Source organism: Helobdella robusta (assembly GCF_000326865.2).
Source record: "Helobdella robusta unplaced genomic scaffold HELROscaffold_6, whole genome shotgun sequence".
Classification (NCBI taxonomy): Eukaryota; Metazoa; Annelida; class Clitellata; order Rhynchobdellida; family Glossiphoniidae; genus Helobdella; species Helobdella robusta.
In genome coordinates, this window is record NW_008705330.1 from 5,376,710 (window position 1) to 5,396,919 (window position 20,210).

At 30.2% G+C, this 20,210-nt stretch overlaps 4 protein-coding genes across 4 annotated transcripts; 2 read left to right on the plus strand and 2 right to left on the minus strand.

Moving 5' to 3' along the window:
• Window positions 1-1,390: 1,390 nt before the first annotated feature.
• Window positions 1,391-5,738, plus strand: HELRODRAFT_69148 (hypothetical protein; the record flags this gene model as incomplete). The annotated part of the gene is made up of 4 exons (XM_009029013.1): window positions 1,391-1,483; window positions 2,066-2,171; window positions 5,228-5,362; window positions 5,617-5,738. Coding segments are annotated over 4 exons (456 nt in total), but the record flags the coding sequence as incomplete, so codon positions are not given.
• A 583-nt stretch (window positions 5,739-6,321) lies between these two features.
• On the plus strand, window positions 6,322-14,872 carry HELRODRAFT_107888 (hypothetical protein). Its single transcript, XM_009029437.1, has 16 exons — window positions 6,322-6,412; window positions 8,484-8,596; window positions 8,850-8,949; window positions 9,231-9,325; window positions 9,990-10,041; window positions 10,409-10,536; window positions 11,093-11,189; window positions 11,374-11,468; window positions 11,606-11,711; window positions 12,234-12,315; window positions 12,712-12,775; window positions 13,141-13,221; window positions 13,558-13,905; window positions 14,152-14,214; window positions 14,372-14,416; window positions 14,583-14,872. Exons 1-16 carry the CDS (start codon window positions 6,349-6,351, stop codon window positions 14,664-14,666), a joined length of 1,617 nt encoding a protein of 538 aa, XP_009027685.1. The 5' UTR covers window positions 6,322-6,348; the 3' UTR covers window positions 14,667-14,872.
• A 1,271-nt stretch (window positions 14,873-16,143) lies between these two features.
• On the minus strand, window positions 16,144-17,009 carry HELRODRAFT_164525 (hypothetical protein; the record flags this gene model as incomplete). Its single annotated transcript, XM_009029438.1, has 3 exons — window positions 16,144-16,397; window positions 16,594-16,833; window positions 16,910-17,009. 3 exons carry the CDS (start codon window positions 17,007-17,009, stop codon window positions 16,144-16,146), a joined length of 594 nt encoding a protein of 197 aa, XP_009027686.1.
• Window positions 17,010-18,867: 1,858 nt separating this feature from the next.
• HELRODRAFT_164526 (hypothetical protein) lies at window positions 18,868-19,707 on the minus strand (the record flags this gene model as incomplete). Its single annotated transcript, XM_009029439.1, has 3 exons — window positions 18,868-19,064; window positions 19,237-19,476; window positions 19,653-19,707. The coding sequence occupies 3 exons, from the start codon at window positions 19,705-19,707 to the stop codon at window positions 18,868-18,870; spliced, it is 492 nt and encodes a 163-aa protein (XP_009027687.1).
• Window positions 19,708-20,210: the final 503 nt, after the last annotated feature.

The following is a 20,210-nucleotide window of genomic DNA, read 5'->3' on the forward strand; positions in this document are numbered from 1 at the left end:
TACTATTGTTTGCATGACGATGAGGATGATGATGGTGGTGAAGAAGATGACGATGTTGGTGGTGAAGATGATGTTGATGATGATGTTGTTGATGATGTCGGTGAAAAAGAGGATGATGATGATGATGTTGATGATGATGATGTTGTTGATGATGATGCTGATGATGTTAATGATGATGTTGATGATGATGTTGATGATGATGGTGGTTAAAAAGATGATAATGATAGCGGTGAAAAAGATGATGATAATGTTGTTGATGATGTTATTGATGGTGGCGTTGAGAAGATGATGATGATGCTGTTGATGATGGTAGTGATGAAGACAAAGATGATGATGAGGTTTTTGATGATGATGATGTGTGGTGAAGATGATGATGACGATGATTTAATTTATGAGCACGTTGTAGTAAATAATCAAATGACAAAAAAATTTTTTCATAAATATAAATTTTCAAACATAGAAGGCTATCAAAAATCAAATAAATTGTGTTTTGTTGAAACATTGTTAACGATTCATATGCTTAATTATCGTTATATTGTTTTTATTTAATTATTCACATACAATAAAGTGTAATTATTCCTCTATTTTTTTCTACTTCTTTTTCTTCTTTTACTTCTTGTTCTTCTTCTTTTTCTTGTTCTTCTTGTTATATTATTATTATCATCATCATTTCATCATCCCTCTTTTCTATTTAAATAATTAAATATCACGCTATTGTTACAATATAATTATAAAAATTTATTATCAATTTTTTCTTCAAAAGTTTAGATTCTAATGTTGGAGAATTATGACAAAAAATGCAATGATGAATATTTATTTACTTTCCAGGAATTCTGGGAGCTTTTCGCGTTACTCTCGTTCTCTCCAGTGATCCAATTTTACTGACAAGTAAACATTTTTTCAAAAATAAAAACATAAATATTTTACTTTATAACTATAAAATAATTGTATAAAAAATTATTTAAAATAATTCGAAATATCAATATAGATTAACCTGTATTTATCTTCATTCATCCAATAGTTGTCTTAATACTATATATTTAAAAATTAAATATTAGGAAATGTAAAATACACAACAGACTTGCATATTGTAAACCATTCTGCAACTCAAAGACTAGTTAGTTAAGTTTTTATCACTGAAAACAGTAACAGTGTCATTAGCGAATCTCCATGCGTATGGTCATGGTTTAACCGTGCCTGGTTTTAAATGCCTGGTTTTAAATGCCTGGTTTTAAACGCAAAAAGATCCCACCCACATATCACATGCAATGAGTGTGTGTGTTTGTGTGCGTGTGTGTATGTGTGCGTGTATTTGTGTTGTGTTTATGCGTATTATTAATATTTTGGAAAATTCAAAAATTAATAAATTTTCAAAAAACTAGGAACTCGTTGCAAACCTCTGGCTTGCAACCTCTACTGCAAAAATGGACACGTAAAAGATAACAGTGGTTGCGATACATGTGTTTGCAGCCCAGGTATTAATGTGTGTGTATGTGTTTGTGCGTGTGTGTGTATGTGTGTGTAGATAGAATTGCTCCTAAATAGTTAGCTAACTAATTTATTTTATTTGTATAAGGCGTAAACGAAAATAAGGAAAATGTATTAAAATAATTAATATAAACTCAATTATGCGAACCGTTGGGTTATTCACTTTCATTCTACAAAGTTGGTCAACAATGTAAATTTTCAGACATAAGATTAGTTAAATATTTATATATTGACTGATGAGATAATTTGTTGTTTAACACATTTTCGCTTCTTAATAAACATTTTTGCTGTTTAAACTTTAATCAGTTTCATAAAATTATTGATTCTAATGGTCCAAAACTGATCTTGATATAAAACATTCAAAAATTTTCTGGAATGTCACTTTCATGAAAAAAAATAATTTAAAACATTTAAAAAAATAGTTTAAAAGTTGAGATAAATTTCTAGCCAATAGCTCCGTCAAAAAATTTTAAAAATTTCTAAACTTTTTAAAGACAAAAATAGTTTGAAAATTTGGATGAATGTTTTAAAGGCAAAAAATAGTTTGAAAATTCAGATGAATTAAGACCTTACAAAGAACACTCCAACACCAACAGTATGTAGCCCAATTGAGTGTACTAGTAACTGCGACTATGGTTATCAGGACGATGGAAACGGTTGCCCTACCTGTGAGTGCAAGGATCGTATTGACTTCATTTCAACTGGTTAGTTACTCCACCGTTGTCTTTTTAAAAAAATTAATCAGATGTGTTAATAGTCAAACGATTTGTTATCAAATAAATTTTCTGTTTTGTTTACGTTTGTACAAACTATAGAAAAACATATTATTTGAAATATTTAATAAAATATAAATATCAATAAGATTTAATTATAAAAACGGTATCCTTGATATTCAAGGTAATAATTGAATATGTTTATACTTCTCACTGTATATATAAGCTTTTAAAAATTTAGTAACAAGAACTTAACTACTTTCAAATCATTCAAGTCAAGACTAAATTGCTAGGCTGATTAAAAATGAAAAGTTAGAACCGATGGTTAATTCCATAATAAACATTCCGCTATGTTATGTTGATTCATTAAAATTCCAGGCAATAGATCTTTCTATTAGGCTATTTGAATAATTAAAATTATCTAATTTAAACAATAAGTTTGTAGTTAAAAACAAAATTGTTAATATTCAATGCGTTAAACAAACTTACACATTCCATCTACTAGAAATTCCATTAAATGTGGAAAGTAGCCCAAACGCGTGTAGTGATGTGGGATGTAAGATGTTCTGTCAGAACGGTTTCCAGAAAGATGCGAATGGTTGCTACATCTGCAAATGCATGCCTGAAACTTCAGCATGGCCAGGTTAGCTAGCCGGCTGACTTGGTTGATATATATTTCATTAGTTATTCAACTTAAACTTTAATTCTTACTTCATTAATTAGTTAAATTTACTTTAATTAATGAAAACAATTTTTAAATTTAAAAATAAAATTTTTGTAAATTTTATACTATTGTTTCATTCAAGAATTTTATAAATTTTGTTTTCACGTTTGCAAAAATTTTATATAACAAATTTTCATAATAAAGTGTTTTGAAACGGCTTTTAATTTCATTCAAATGATTCTATATGTAGCTTGAATTAATAAACCAAGCAGGCTATCACCAAACAGCAATCTATTTGTATAAATTGACGTTTACTTAATTCCAAATTTAGTTTTAGTAAAATAAAATGGCGTAATAATGTTTGCGATAATCTTCCAAGGACTGCCAACAGTTCCAGTGAGTAAGGCGATATGCGCGCAGGTGATGTGTGCCACCCGTTGCGATTTTGGCTACAAATACGACGCCAATGGTTGCAATACTTGCTTGTGTGTCGAACCTGACCCAGGGACGACATTTCCAGGTTGGTTGGTTGCTTGCTTGGTTCTAACTGATCCTAACTATTTAGAATCAGTTAGAATATCGCTTACTAATTATGAAATATCGTGTTCATTGAATTTGTTACTGGAACCTGAGTAAAAATAAATGTGGTTATTGGCCAAATAGTATAACAAATTTTAGCTACCAGCTAACGGTTAATTTTATTTACAATTTTATTTAATTGTATGCCGTGCATATAAATGGCAAATAATCGCCAATCATTTTAAAGAAGACTTTGAATACGTGCGTTTGTTTGCTTATGCGCAAAATCGATTTCATATTGATCCTATCTTGTTCATATTCGATATTGAGATGGTATGACTTTTCACTTTTAAATAATCGGTATCTTTTAAGCTTGTTTAAAATACATTTCTGTGTGTTAGCCATGTTCAGTTCATGAATGGCTCTACTATATGCATTTTTACAATATAAACCATACGATTGTATTACGTTATTACATTGAGCTACGTTATAAATTCAACTTTTAATAATATTGAAAGGAGAGTGTTTTAATAAAAACCCAACTAACAAATGTAAAATATTTCTTAATGATTTTAAACTTGTTAACACATTTTAATGAACTAACCAACCAATCAATCAGTCAATCAGCCAATAAAATATTTATAGTTATTACAAACCACGCTATTTTTTAAGTAATTGACATAAATAGATTGTCAGAAAATGGATTAACCTTTTCAGCGCCAGTTGTAACCATCTTCACTCCAATAAAAATTTGCCGTAAGAATATGATGTGTAAGATGTTCTGCTCAAACGGTTTTAAAAGAGATGCAAATGGCTGCGAGATTTGTGTATGTGAAGAAGTCGTTGCCAGCACTAAGCCGGGTCAGTTGGCTCACTGCTTGATTTATCCATTTTTTTTCAAATTAAAAAAATTGTATTAGATGTTTAATGTAACTTTTATTGGTTTGACTATAAAAATGGTTATGTAATCAATTTCAACCTAATCCATCAATCATAGAAGAGTTTTATTTAATTTTTTATATTCATGTTTATACGAATTAATTTAAATTGAACGATTTGGCATTTTTTTCTAATTGAAATTTTTTTTTTATAAAACTCAAGTGCCAAATTTGACGGTAGGATGCAGTAACGTAACGTGTATGATGTTCTGCGAGTTTGGCTTCAAGAAGGATGCAAATGGTTGCGATGTTTGTAAATGTAACGAATCTCCAGCCATTTCCTACACAACCATGCCAGGTTAATTTTTAAATAGCTCAATCTCTTCTTAGTTGAAATAATTCTTCATTTTAAATTATTTAAATGTTGTGTAATGAAATATAAATATGATAAAATGTAAATATATATTTTCAAAGTGCAAATCAATCAATCAAAGAAGAGTTTTATTTAATTTTTTAAATTCATGTTTATATGAATTAATGTAAATGAGTAAATTGGCATTTTTTTCAAATTGAAACTTTTTAATAAAACTCAAGTGCCCAATTTGACGGTAGGATGCAGTAACGTAATGTGTATGATGTTCTGCGAGTTTGGCTTCAAGAAGGATGCAAATGGTTGCGATGTTTGTAAATGTAACGAATCTCCAGCTATTCCATACACATCCATGCCAGGTTAATTGTTAAATAGCTCAATCTCTTCTTAGTTGAAATAATTCTTCATTTTAAATTATTTAAATGTTGTGTAATGAAATGTAAATATGATAAAATGTAAATATATATTTTCAAAGTGCAAATCAATCAATCAAAGAAGAGTTTTATTTAATTTTTTAAATTCATGTTTATATGAATTAATGTAAATGAGTAAATTGGCATTTTTTTCAAATTGAAACTTTTTAATAAAACTCAAGTGCCCAATTTGACGGTAGGATGCAGTAACGTAATGTGTATGATGTTCTGCGAGTTTGGCTTCAAGAAGGATGCAAATGGTTGCGATGTTTGTAAATGTAACGAATCTCCAGCTATTCCATACACATCCATGCCAGGTTAATTGTTAAATAGCTCAATCTCTTCTTAGTTGAAATAATTCTTCATTTTAAATTATTTAAATGTTGTGTAATGAAATGTAAATATGATAAAATGTAAATATATATTTTCAAAGTGCAAATCAATCAATCAAAGAAGAGTTTTATTTAATTTTTTAAATTCATGTTTATATGAATTAATGTAAATGAGTAAATTGGCATTTTTTTCAAATTGAAACTTTTTAATAAAACTCAAGTGCCCAATTTGACGGTAGGATGCAGTAACGTAATGTGTATGATGTTCTGCGAGTTTGGCTTCAAGAAGGATGCAAATGGTTGCGATGTTTGTAAATGTAACGAATCTCCAGCTATTCCATACACATCCATGCCAGGTTAATTGTTAAATAGCTCAATCTCTTCTTAGTTGAAATAATTCTTCATTTTAAATTATTTAAATGTTGTGTAATGAAATGTAAATATGATAAAATGTAAATATATATTTTCAAAGTGCAAACCAATCAATCAAAGAAAAGTTTTATTTAATTTTTTAAATTCATGTTTATATGAATTAATGTAAATGAGTGAATTGGCATTTTTTTCAAATTGAAACTTTTTAATAAAACTCATGTGCCCAATTTGACGGTAGGATGCAGTAACGTAATGTGTATGATGTTCTGCGAGTTTGGCTATAAGAAGGATGCAAATGGTTGCGATATTTGTTTTTGTAACGAACCTCCAGCTATTCCATACACATCCATGCCAGGTTAATTGTTAAATTGAATTTTTCATTTTAAATTATTTAAATTTTGTGTAATGAAATGTAATAATAAACGCTTGTAGGCGTTCGCAGTGCAAGTCAACCAAATCAATCAAAGAAGAGTTTTAATTAATTTTTTAATTTCATGTTTATATGAATTAATTTAAATGAACGATTTGGCATTTTTTTCGTATTGAAATTTTTTAATAAAACTCAAGTGCCCAATTTGACGGTAGGATGCAGTAACGTAATGTGTATGATGTTCTGCGAGTTTGGCTTCAAGAAGGATGCAAATGGTTGCGATGTTTGTAAATGTAACGAATCTCCAGCCATTTCCTACAACACCCATCCAAGGTTATTTTTTAAATGCCAAATCCCTTTTTTAGTTAAATTAAGTTATACATATAAAATTAATTACATATTGGTTAAATTAAATTGGTTAAAGTTAAATTAAGTTATACATATATAATTAATTACATATTGCATATAAAAACAAATATAAATATTTGTACCCGTTCGCAGTGCAAATTGTTTCTGCGTTTGAACCAGACTAAGGTAACTTACAATTGGTCTTATTAAGACCGAATAGACGCATGACCCCTAATTTACTTTCTTCACATTTTTTTTTGTCCAAAAATTTTTCACTTCTGTAAATTTAAACCAAATAGTGATAAAAATGATATCACTTAAAAATATTAATGAACATATATCCAGACCTATATACAAACACAAGTTTTTTTTTCGATTTTAAGTGTTTAAAAAATAAATGAAAATTGTTTTAAATTCTATTAAGATTTGTATATAAATCATTTTTATTTATAGTCGTTAAATAAATAAAACAAAGTCCATAAAACTTCAGTGTTCGACACATTCTTCACAGCTTCTATGTGCGACAACTCACAATGCAGTATGATTTGTTCTTACGGTTACATAAAAGATGGCAATGGTTGTGATAAATGTTTGTGCTATTTGCCTTGCGATGTTAGTTATAGCTATCTTTTTTATATTGTTTAACATTTTATTTTTATTTTCAATTTATTAATTTCTCCTTTACTTTAGATGAATATGTTTAACTGTTAAATGTATTTTCTTAAAAATTCGTTAACACATGTAAAATGTAGAGTTGTGAAAATTTATTAAACGAACGATAGATAAGTATTTTTGCACAGGAATTGTTCTGAAATCTATGAAAAGCTGTTAAACTGACATTATACACAACAAACAGACCGTGAGGTGTGCAGATGATCTGGAATGCAACGTTGTGATTGTTTCAAAAAGTACGAACAATCTGCTGAAATATCAGGCGAAATGTCTTCCGAAATCAGGTCAATAAATAAAAATTAATTGTGTTTTTGCAGAGGTAAAAGATGTTTGACAATATTTTCATGTTGTTTTTTTCATTTATATATATATCAATATATGATTTATTGTTTGTTTTATTTATTTGTTGGCTTATTTATGCCGTTAAAAGTGCGATTTTTAATAATTTTTTCGCTTTTGTGTTTGCCGTCGGGATAATGTTTACATAAAAAAACTTGCTCAAAAAGTTGAAAATAAATTCATTACATGCAATCAGGATCTTGTTTGAACATTTTCTCTTGCAGCGTTCTTTTCCAAATATGTGCGATCTAATTTTATCTGCGACGTTGTAAATCTTGAAAAGTTACGAATAAGATTATTGAAATTTTGCAAAACCAACCACTAAAATCTATTTTCACCTATTTTTTAAAATTACTAATGAGTGATTTTAAAATGGCTAGTGCATTTTCACTTTTAAATGAAATTTATCATACATTTTTATAATATATTATTCTCGTTATAATATAATATTATTATTAATAATAATATTATTTTTATTAATATATTTTTGTAATAATCCTGAAAGTTTGTAGTACGGAGCCATGCGAAATGATATGTCCCCAGGGATTCGCCAAAGACAGTCAGGGATGTAATCTTTGTATCTGTCAGGACCCGTGTCAAGTTGGTCACGTGATGAGTTGATTGATGACGTAAGAGTAAAATGATTGCTTTAGAGAGAAAAATTATTCAAATCTATTGATTAGAAATCTGATATTGCTCGTTTTGCAGATTGAATCAAACGATTGTATTTCAAAATTTTAAACTTGATAACAAACTAACGCAAACTCATCTAAGGATGTGAAATGCTCAGTTGGACAGCACTGCGAAATTGTGACCATAGATGGGCAAACATCTGGACACGTTTGTCAAGTTGACGATGACGGTTAGATTGATATCTGATGAACATGATTTCCTTACCTACACTCAACCGCTTTTTACCGAATTATATGATATTTATCTACAATAAAAACATTTTTTAAACGTGAAAGCTTCATTAAATTTAACTTTCAACTTTTTTCTTCCAAGTTACAAAAGAACCGGAGATCTGTAGTGACATTCAGTGCAAAATGGAGTGTCCTTTCGGTTTCGAAAAAAATGAAGATGGGTGTTTCTTGTGTGCCTGCTATCTGCCGTGTGCTGTTAGCTGTGCTGTGGAAATATTTTTTTCGTTAAAACGTTTTGTATATTTTAAACTACAATTAAAATCGCCAAATAGATACATTTGACAAAAATCATAAAACCTAAAAATACTTGGTTAGTTATGATGATGACGACGATGACGATGCTGTTGTTGTTGCTGCTGCTGATGATGGTGAGGACGATCGTTGTGATTATGATGATAATGATCGTAATAATACTAATTAAAATTAATCAAGTGGGAATAATTTTCAGAGCGTGACATGCGACTCTGGCAAGGTTTGTACTACAGTCGTCATACCCAGTGAGACAGACAACCTGCTAAAATATCGACCCGTCTGTGTTAAAAAACTAGGTTTGCATTGCAATACAATACAATACAGTGCAATGTAATGCAGCATAATACAATACAATTCGATGGAATACAACACAATTCGATACAATACAATACAGTACAATACAAGACAATTCAATACAAAACAATACAATAATACAATACATGGCATTAAAACGTTCAACGATCATTGAATGTGTTTTCGTTAGGAAATAATATTTCTAAACAGCTTTAGCGATAATGTTAAATTGCATCCCATTTCGTATCCATTTATATTTTATACCCTCTCATTCACACTGAAGACTGCAGTAGCAAAAACTGTGACCTCATATGCCCATTCGGATTTTTAAAGGACGACAAGGGTTGTGATTTGTGTCAATGTGATGATCCGTGCCAGGTTTGTGGTGATGTTCAGCATGATAATTGTGATGATGGTGTTGTGATAATGATGATGATGATGATGATGATGGTGGTGGTGCTGTGATAGTTATGATTAAGATTATGACGTTACGACAATGATGATTGTGATGAAGGTGCTGTGATAAAGTTAAAGATGATTGTAATGATTATAGAAAAAATAATGAGACTTCAACGACGATAATGTAGTGATAATTATAACAGTAGTGATAATTATGATAGCAACTGTAATTGCGATAACCATGAACGCAATGATAAAAATGCCGTTAAAACAATAACAATGATGTCAGATGTGATATCATTTATGATAAGAATGCAGTTAATTTTGGGATTCAGTTAATTTTGATTGGATGGGCAAAAGTGGAGCAAATTTGAATAGTTAAAAACCCTTTTCCTTTGCTTATAGCATAATTTTGGGTCAGTTTCCTTATATTTTTACGGTGTTTTAATGTAAAACAAACAATCAAGACAGTACATGTTCAGTAAATTTTCTAACACATTGCAACAAAATAGTTGTTGTCAGTTGTTGTTATTTGTTGTTAATAGTTGTTAATACAATATCTGGGAGATGGGCATGGAAACCCCTTTACCCCCCTCACTGACGATGATGATGATAATATGATTGTGGTGATGATTTTGAACAGAACAAGTGCAACGGCAATCAGGTCTGTCGGGCTGGCTCCTGCGTTAACATACGTACGCCCATTCTGTTTGGTTTTCTTTTTTCGCATAATAAAAATAAAAAATAATAATGTTAGTTATAATAATAATAACAATAACAAAATAACAATTAATTATATTGTGGTGATTTTCAAAATAATAGTTACAATAATACATCTAAAACATATACAATAGAATACAAAACAATGCAATACAATACAAAACAGTACAGTTCAATACAATACAATGCAAAGGATACAATACAATAAACAAATGCACGCAATCATACTTTATAATAGTCTAATCATCATCCTCATCACTATTTATCATCCATGATTATCATTATTCATTATCAATAAATTCATCATCGACGTCATCATTATCATTTCACTCACCAATACAGCCAACCCAATGAGTGCACTATGTTTAAGTTCCTACTGTCTGGTAAAATGCGTGCGTCCAACTTTCTCCGAACCCAGTATGTCCAACCAATATGATTGCAGCCAGTGTAAATGCGATGATCTATGCTTAGTACGTGTTTATCTGAATTTATCATCACCACAAATTCATCATCATCTTCTATCATCATCATTTTTCACCATCATTTACCGTCATTGTTATCGTTGTCCAGTTCATTGTTATGATAATTATTTTCGTTATGATGATTATTTTTTTCAAGTATATATCGTTGTTGTAATGATGAGTAATGTTGTTGTAATCGTCATTATGTTCATTTAAATTGCTCTCACCACAACAGTCGTCTTCATCGTTATCATCATTTAAGTCATTATTATATTATTATATTAATATTATTATTATATCAATATTATATTAAGTTATTATCACCAATATCATCATCAATGCCAGCTCAACCATCACCATCATCATCATAATCGTCATCCTCATAGCCATCACCAGTATCATAATAATCAACACCACACTCTACAAAATCATCGTTATAGTCATCATCTTCATTTTCTCTAAAAATCACCATAGCCACCATCATTATCTTCATCATCATCTTCCTTCTTTTCTTCATCATACTCATCCTCATCTTCTTCCTCCTCATCATCATTCCCACCACAAGTACGAAGACTGTGGTTCAAAGAAATGTAAGATGACCGCCGAGACAACATGCATCCTTGATATATGCTTCAACACAACCAAACCAAAATGCTACGATCGTTAGGGGATTTCTATTTTTTGTTTTTCTTGATCATTAATTAATTAATTAATTAATTTTTCTAATTAATTAACTTGTTTAACTAATTTTATTTCGTTTTTTTAATAATTTTGTTGATAATTTATTAATAATAGTGGTATAATAATACTAATTGAAAATTGACAAATTGTTTTCTGCTAATCCAGTCTGTCCGGCGATGGATTGCAACCAGGAATGCGACTACGGTCACCACACAGATTCAAACAACTGCCAACTTTGTTCTTGTTTCGATCCTTGTGATGTTCGTTTGTGTGTGTGTGTTGTGTGCGTGCGTGTGTGTATGTGACTAATTGTTTATATTGTTATTTTGAGATTTCAATACTTATGATTAAATTTACTAATAATGATTAAATTTATAAATTTATAATCCGTACCTAGGAAAAACAGTGTGGCCCGAATGCCTTCTGCTCTATAATAGATATTTTCATAATGTCCAGTGATGGCACGTTTCAGAAGAGCCCAAAACCTCAAGTCACTTGCAATGGTTTGTGGTGGCTGTGGTCATTTTGGTTGATTCGTGTACAAATCTAAATCTCGAAATTTTCATTCTTACGTAATTGGAATTTGATTGAACATATGTCATAAGTTTATTAGTTTATTTTTTCAATTTGGTTTTGTCATTTAAGTTCAAAGTTTTTTGTTTATTTGTATTCATTCATCTTTTCAACAAAAAATATACAAATGTAAAAGGTTTATATAGTTAAATGATCATACATTTAGTAGATATGTGATATGTATTTCTTTGTATTTTCATGGGCTTTTGTATGCAGTTGTTTCTCCTCTTATTTCTGACAAAAGTTTGATCATACAAGAATGTTACCCATACATCATTTTTAAGATATTTCATTTCTAGAAATAATTGATTTTAATATATCGTAATAAACTTTTTAATTACATAATTCAGTTATTACATTAGTTATTTAATTAATTTTTTATATTATATTATAAGTTGTTTTTTTTATAAAATAGTAAATTTAAACAAATTTTATTAACACACCTCTTGAAGATTACATCATGGTACACTCGGTTCTGAAAATTATGGCTGATTTCAGCATCATTAATCCGTTGGAGACCGCATTGTTTAACCTGTAAGTACTTGAGTGTAACTTGTTTGTTTGTTCATCCGTTCTTGTTTGCTCATCTGTTCATTTGTTTTTGTTTGTTCATCTGTTCGTTTGTTCATCTGTTCGTTTGTTTGTTCATCTGTTCGTTTGTTCTTGTTTGTTCATCTGTTTTTTGTTCATCCTTTCGTTTGTTCTTGTTTGTGTATCTGTTTATTTATTCATCTGTTTGTTTGTTTATCTGTTCGTATGTTTATCTGTTTGTTGTTATGTTGATTGCACTTGATTTGCTTGTTGTTGTATGCTGTTGTTGTAATGTTCTTTGTTTCAATTTGAAAGCTAATTCTAATTGATATATTTATAACAAAATTTAAAAAAAAACATTATGAACAGATATAAATTATTTTTTTATTCACAATAAAGACAATTCAGTAGACAGATAGCAGACATGTTGAAAGTCAAGGAGTTTGACGTCATCATAAAAAGTGTATGTTCAGTTCATTATCGTTTTGTCCCTTGTCAGTATTTGTACGGGATCGTTTTTAGTCAACACATTTTTTTAGAACGAGGGTGGGCAAACTTTTTGCTGTGAGGGCCACACTGAGAGATATTTTGCCTTTAAAAGGTCGCATATGTATAAAAATTGCAAATTTTTTCGACCCGGGGGAGACTAAAATATTATTTTTATTTTACATAAATGAAATGAAATGTTATGTATGGTACAGTTGTAACATATATTTTATTAAATTTTATTAATTGAAGCAAATTTTATCTAATAATTCACTTTTCTTTTACTGTCTTTTAAAGAATAGTTTAATATAAGCCATTGATTGTATTAATTAATCACAAAAGATATATGAAAACATTTTGGTGGATTTTGATGTGCGCACGGAAAATAAATATGAAGAGGCTATGGTTAAAAATAATTTAGAGGTTTGTTGGTTGAAGTTAAATGTTCATTTGGTTTAAAATTATTACAACAGTTACTGATTGATTATATGTGAATGTGTAAAATTTGTGGAAAAAACTAATCGTTTGATTTGACATGGAAATGATAGTTCTAATTTCCAACTCTCTTATTTGTATCAAATAAATGTTTTTTTAAATTTTTTTAACAAATTTTCATTTAAAGTTTAGTGAAAAGTAAGTTAAAACAAACTTTTCAAAGAGTATTTTTAACTTTAACATCTTGACTTAACGAAATACAAGAGAACTTGAAAAAATTATAAAACTCAATAATTTTTTCAACAAAACTTTCTATTTTGATAGTCGATCAAACAGAGGAGAAACTTTCACATAACATACAAAGGCCAAAATTATGACGCCTACTTCACAGACAGCCAGGCAACAGCCTCAGGTCAGCCAACAGCTCCAAGCCACACCACCACGACCACTTCTTATTGGTATTTAACACCAGGATGGTTCACCCCGGGTATATTTGACTGGACTTCAATGTTTCCGACAACAACTACTGATTCTTATGATGGAGTTTTATATACAGAGTCCAAACCAAATTCCTCCTACCTCTATCTCATTCTTCTCTCCATCTTGATACCGGTTGGTGTTGTTATACTCGTCATCATGGCCTCTCTGCTCATCTTCTTGTGCTGCATTAAGGTTGTTATTTCGAAATGACTTTTAAAATGGTGAAATAAAAAATGTTTTTGAATGATATGGATATGATGTTTTTGAAAAAAATTGTGGGACTAATTAGACGGAAAACAGAGATGACGAAGCATCGTCAAAATACAATCTAGTTTTAGTTAACTATTTTAGTTAGAACTGGTTTTATCGTTTTCAGACTTTCAATTAAAGTTAGTAAAATAAATGAAAGATAAAACTGATTCAAAATCATTTCCGCAGAAGAAAGTTACAAATGTGGAACAGCCACCCGTTTACACAAATCCGTCTCTTGCGTTTATTTCGGTTGGCTGAAAATTTATTTTTGAATGTGTGAATGTGTGTGTGAGCGTGTATGTGTGTGTGCGTGTGTGTGGTGTTAGTTTGTGTATGAGTCTCTGTGTCTTGTGTGTGTGTCAGTGAACATTTATTTTATTGTATTTTCTTTTTATTACATCGAAAGGATTTTAACTCTGGCCTGTACAGTTCTTACGTTCCGAATTCAGGAGTTAGACTTTTAACTGAATCTAATTCATGTGAAATGTTAATGAATATTATCACAAAATGACACATGTTTAATTTGAAATACATAAATTGAAGGCAATTTAAAATTAAACGTTTTAATTTAAGAAATAAAAAAAATTTAAATAATAAAATAAAAATTAAATTAAAAGGCTAACCCGGTGTATCCACCTCACGTTCTGGACTTGGCCTACGTGTCCGAGGTCAAAGTTCATCCCGATACGATCGAGGCTTAAAAAAGGATCAATAATTCTCGAGATTATTATCATATTTTTTAGATATGATGATTTTTGCTGCTATGCTAATGAAATTTTTTGTATGCTAATGATATTTCAAAAACTTACGTTTTAAAAAAACGATTTTATAACGCTTCAAGACATTGATACTTTTGTTTGAATTGGTTTTTATTTTCAACCATGGATATAATCAATTCTAAAATTTTATCATTCAACAGTTTATAATTGTTTCAGTTTAATAAACTAACAATTACTCAATAAATTGTTATTTTCATGCTGAAATTATTAGTTCCGATTGAAAAACATTTTGGCAGAGACAATTGCTTAAGATAATTTAGCATTGTGTGAGGCGTACCGGCAAACAGATCTAACGAGGTGTAAACTGTCATGCTGCTACTCGCGATAATGATAAGAAACCGATTCGACGGAGCTAATATTTTACATAAAGCAAGTAAAACATCCTCATCTGTACCGTTAGCTTTCTTCCAGAAGGTAGGATCCAACCTGATCAACGTCAGCATGTACTAATTGCAATTTCACACGCCCCGACTGCTAAACATTCCGAGTCGGATTGTGACATCACTAAACGGATCTTGTTGAGGTTTTAATTGGTTCCAATTTGAGAAGACGAGCAAATGTCATCTGTTCGGTGTCAGGGAAATGTGCAATACTTTCCAAAGTTAATAAATGGTATTCATTGCTAATGAAATCCATTAACAAGAAATGAATAAATATACTGAGCACTGGTTAAGAAGTTGTCAACCAACAACTTACCTGTGAATGTGCAAGACGATAAAGGCATGTTTCAGTGCGCTTCTTTGATGCGTAATTTGGTTCAGTGGTACGTTTAAAAGTTTTCGGAACTATGAAATTATTCAAGACGAGTTATTATCATAGCTCAATCGTTTTCAATTTAGAAATATATTATAATTAAATTAAATTAAATACAAACACATATTTGCACTGAAAGGCAGGTTTAGCCAAATGTGACCAACATTGAGCTGATTTTTATCTCACCTCAAAAACGGTCTTTTACGTTGAAAACATTTAAAAAGTTTTACTGACTTTGGATATAAATTCTGCTCTTTGACCCTTTCACCAACTGCACATATAAATATGCACACATACTTGAATTCATATATACATTAATTTTTTTTATCAATTTCTTTTCTGTATTTCTTTATTTAATTTATTTTTTTGACTAGAAAACTTATAAAAAATGTTAACATATAGATATCTAGCTATAGTTCATAGTGCACATGTTATGGGCGTCGGTTGAATTGTTGTACAAACTTAGATTTCCATTCATTAAAAAAAATTTATAAAAAGAAGCAGTTGTAATTTTATTTAAAATTTTAATTCAAACGGTAAAAATGTGTATGACCAATATATTTTATCACCGAAATCAATTGAAATTTATCAATTTCTGTATTTCTAAATTTATTAATCAAATTTATCAAAAAATAACTCGCGATATTTAGGCCTTGCATTTTGGATTCAACATGAAATTGGTAGCACTATCCATGCTTTTCAAATTTTTCACATCAGGGATAATTTTCGAACTGGTTTGAACCCAACACTTTGGTTTGGACATGGTATCGAAATCCACAACGAAACAATCTTTCAATTTCAAACAATAATCCGTGCAGGAGGCTACGGTATTGTACTCGACTTGCTTCAAGCCGGGAATATGCATTTTGGGAGTTATTACCCAGCAGTTATTGTCTTTAACTGGATAATGGCAAGTTAAAAATGTATTATTATAATTTATCATGTTAGATTAATTAATGTTATTTTAATATAATATTATAGTTTTGTTATTATATATCATTTGGATGTAAATTGTTTGTAAATTCTGCTGTGTAGGAATAAAAAATTAAAAAATTTTAGCAACTGTTTGGAACGGCATTCTCTGAACACTGCTTACTTTTGTCGCCGACATTCAGAAGAATATAATCTGTCACATCAGGCACTGACACCAAGTAAGATTTATTGGGGGTGAATTTGTTCGTTTGAATCCAGCATGGAGGGTTGCTGAAGATGTCATAGTCAACAACGTAACAGTCCTTCATGTAGTAGCAGGTCACCAAGCAGGAATACCTGTCGTAGATCCACACGCCGCTCAGGCCGGGGTAACTATGTCCCTCTGTCACTTTCCAGCTAAAATCTGAAAGTCCATAAAAATTCGACAATGAATGGTTATTTGCAATGATGTATTTTGAATGGAAACAACAGCAACCTACCTCCTCCAGGCAAATCAGCAGATGCGCTGAAGACACCGATGGACATCAAAGTTATCGCTGCTAGCATCTTGTTACACTGGAGGTAATCAATGTTAATCATTGTTATTAACAATATTTAACATGAAATGAATAAATATGCTGTGCATTAGTCAAGCCTAGTCAACCAACAACTTGCCTGTGAATATGCAAGACGGTGAAGGCATGTTTCAGTGCGCTTCTTTTATACGTAATTTGGTTCATTCGTGTGTTTTCAAATTCATGGGACCATAAAATTTCTGGCGATGAGTTATTATCATGGCTTTATCATTTTTAACTCATAAATTTATCATATTCGACTATTTGAAATTTTTTGTCTGACGTCTGTTTGTCTCATTAAATTCAAATAGAAACGTCTAACCCAAATGGTTCAATTTAATCGTGCGTTTTCAAATTCACGAAACCATAAAATTTCTGGCGATGAGTTATTATCATGGCTCTATTATTTTTAACTCATAAATTTATCATATTCGACGTTTGAAATTTTTTTGTCTTACGTCTGTTTATATTCAAATAAAAACATCTAACCCAAATGGTTCAATTCAATCAATCAATCAATTAGTTTATAAAGCGCTATTTCGCAATGTTCAACAGCGCTCTTCAATAAACTGTGCAAACAGATGGGTCTTTGTAAGTGATGGAGAAGTAGTCTGAGAAGGAGGTAGAGAGTTCCAGAGAAAAGGGCTTGAAATAGCGAATGCGGATTTAGCCAAAGAGTGTTTAACACGAGTTGAGAAGAAGTGAGAACAAGAAGCAGAATATCCATTGCAGAGCAGAGTGAGGGATAACAGTGCGACTTGTAATTTAGGAAATTAGTATTAAAAAAGCCCAACGCAACTGAAACAAACATTACCAACTTATGTTGCTAGTTTTTAAAGCGAAATTCTTATTTGGTAATAACTCAACTACGGAAGCTATGACGATAATCAAAAACTAGACGATATTCTAAACAAAGGTAAAAAGTTAAAGGTTTTTTAAAATTGATTTTTCATTGATGTTTTTGGTTCTATGGATCAAGAATTTTAGCAAAAATTTATTTTAACCGATGTATGATATATATATATATATATATATATATATATATATATATATATATATATATATATATATATATGAGATTTGCCATATCCATTATATACATCCATGACAAGAAAACGATCGTAAAACGGAGCGTTTAGGTTCAATTAATATATCTGATATGTAGATGTACATAATTGAGTGATGAGAATTAAAAAGATTTTTTAAATTAATTTAGAAAGGCTATGTTTTGATACAATATTTAATGAACGTTAATGGAAAAGCACAGCCAGTGTTAAATATATAATTTAAAACGTACATTTTCAGAGTTGAACTAGCACAGTTTCTGATTTGAGTTTTATTTTTATTCATATTTTAAATATTAATATTTTAAATATTTATGCAGTATAAACTTTAATGAAATATTTAAATTTTTCGTGGTTTTAAAAATGTGAGCAAATTGTCGATGAGTAAAAATAAATTAAAAATTTTAAGCTTAACCGACTTTCAAATTTACAAACGAGTTTTAGAGCCGACTTCTAATTGTTTTGGTTAGTTTTAATTAACATCAATTTTATTTTATGCCCTATTTATCTTGCATCTAAGAAATTTTATTCAATAAATCAAATACTTGGATTTATTAAAAGAACAGTAGTCAGAAGGGAGAATTCGATCATTCTAAATCTGTACAAAACAAAACCCATCTTGAATTCTTGAATTCTGAGCTCAAATTCTCATAATCAATATAAGTTGCTTCACAGTGAAATAAGTATATAAGGTAGACAATGTTTACAACACAATAAATGATTTAGATTACATATGTGTCACTTTGAAGAAGGGAAAAACTCATGTTGGATTACCAGTAAATTTATTTACTGAAAGAATTGACTTTAAAATAATATTCTTTATTCTTTACTCCAAATGAAGTTGGTGTTGGTTTCCATTGGATACAATTTTTTTGGGTCGGCATCAATAGCAGGATCCGTCTGGATCCAACAGCTCGGTGTAGTTTTGGTGTCAAAATCAACGGCGTAACAATTTTTACTTTGGAAGCAATGGTCCGTGCACGATCGGACATCGTTGAAAGGTGCCTGCTCCAATCCTATCAGTGAAAATCCAAAACTGAAAAATTGAAAATTGTCCAATTTATGAAAAAAAATTGTATCATTTCATTAGTGTCAACAAATTTATCAGTAGCTGAAGAAAAATAAAAATTACTTGGAGGTATTATTCAACTAAATTTTCAAAAAAATGTTTGAAGAAATTGTTCTTACGTTTGGCGTCAACATTGACAAGAATGTAATTAGTGACGTTTTCTTTTGATTTCAACAGCGCAGAGTCAACGATGATGTCTGTGGCCTGAATCGAGCATGGAGGCACGGCACTGGCGTCAAAGTTGACCACGAAACAACCTTTCTTATAGTAGCAGAACGACAGGCAAGACTCAGTATTATTTATTTCTATTTCATACAAGCCCGGGAAAGAGGCATTTGATGAAACATTCCATGCCTTTTCTGAAAATTTGGGTACGTGTATGTGTGTGTGTGAGAGAGAGAGAGAGAGAGAGGAAGAGAGAGAAAAGAAAGAGAAAAAGAGAGAGATGTTAATTGTGTGAAAGTTTAAACTGATTCAGTTTTTTTCATAACAAAAAAGTTGAATGAATTCATTACTTCCGCCAGGTAAACTCAACTCTCAGAAGCCACGCAGATAACCCCAACGCACATCAGAAATATTTCAGACCACATTTTAACGACTGAAATTTTTTGAAATAATTTTTTTCAAATCAAATTTTCCCTAAATGGAAAATATCAAAACAACGGTTCGAAGATAAAATAATTTTTACTACCAACCTGTCTTTTCAAAAGTTGATACTTAGTACAACGAGGTCTTAACTTTGGAGTGTCCTTTTTATACTACAGAGTCTACGCGTTTTATCATGTTAGTTAGGATGCAACGCATTTATCAATGATTAAGCTAATTATACTACAGAGTCTACGCGTTTTATCATGTTAGTTAGGATGCAACGCATTTATCAATGATTAAGCTAATTATACCAGGAAGTAAAATTTAGATTAAAGTTAATTTTAAATTTAATTGGATCATTAAGAAAGCCTATATAAAAATTTATTCTGGATTTCTTAGTAAAAACTAATTAAAACAACTATAAATGCGACGTTGTTAAGGTTGTTAAGTTTTTATCTACTTGTCTGTAGAGAAATTTTTATTTAATTTTCTCACCATAAAATAT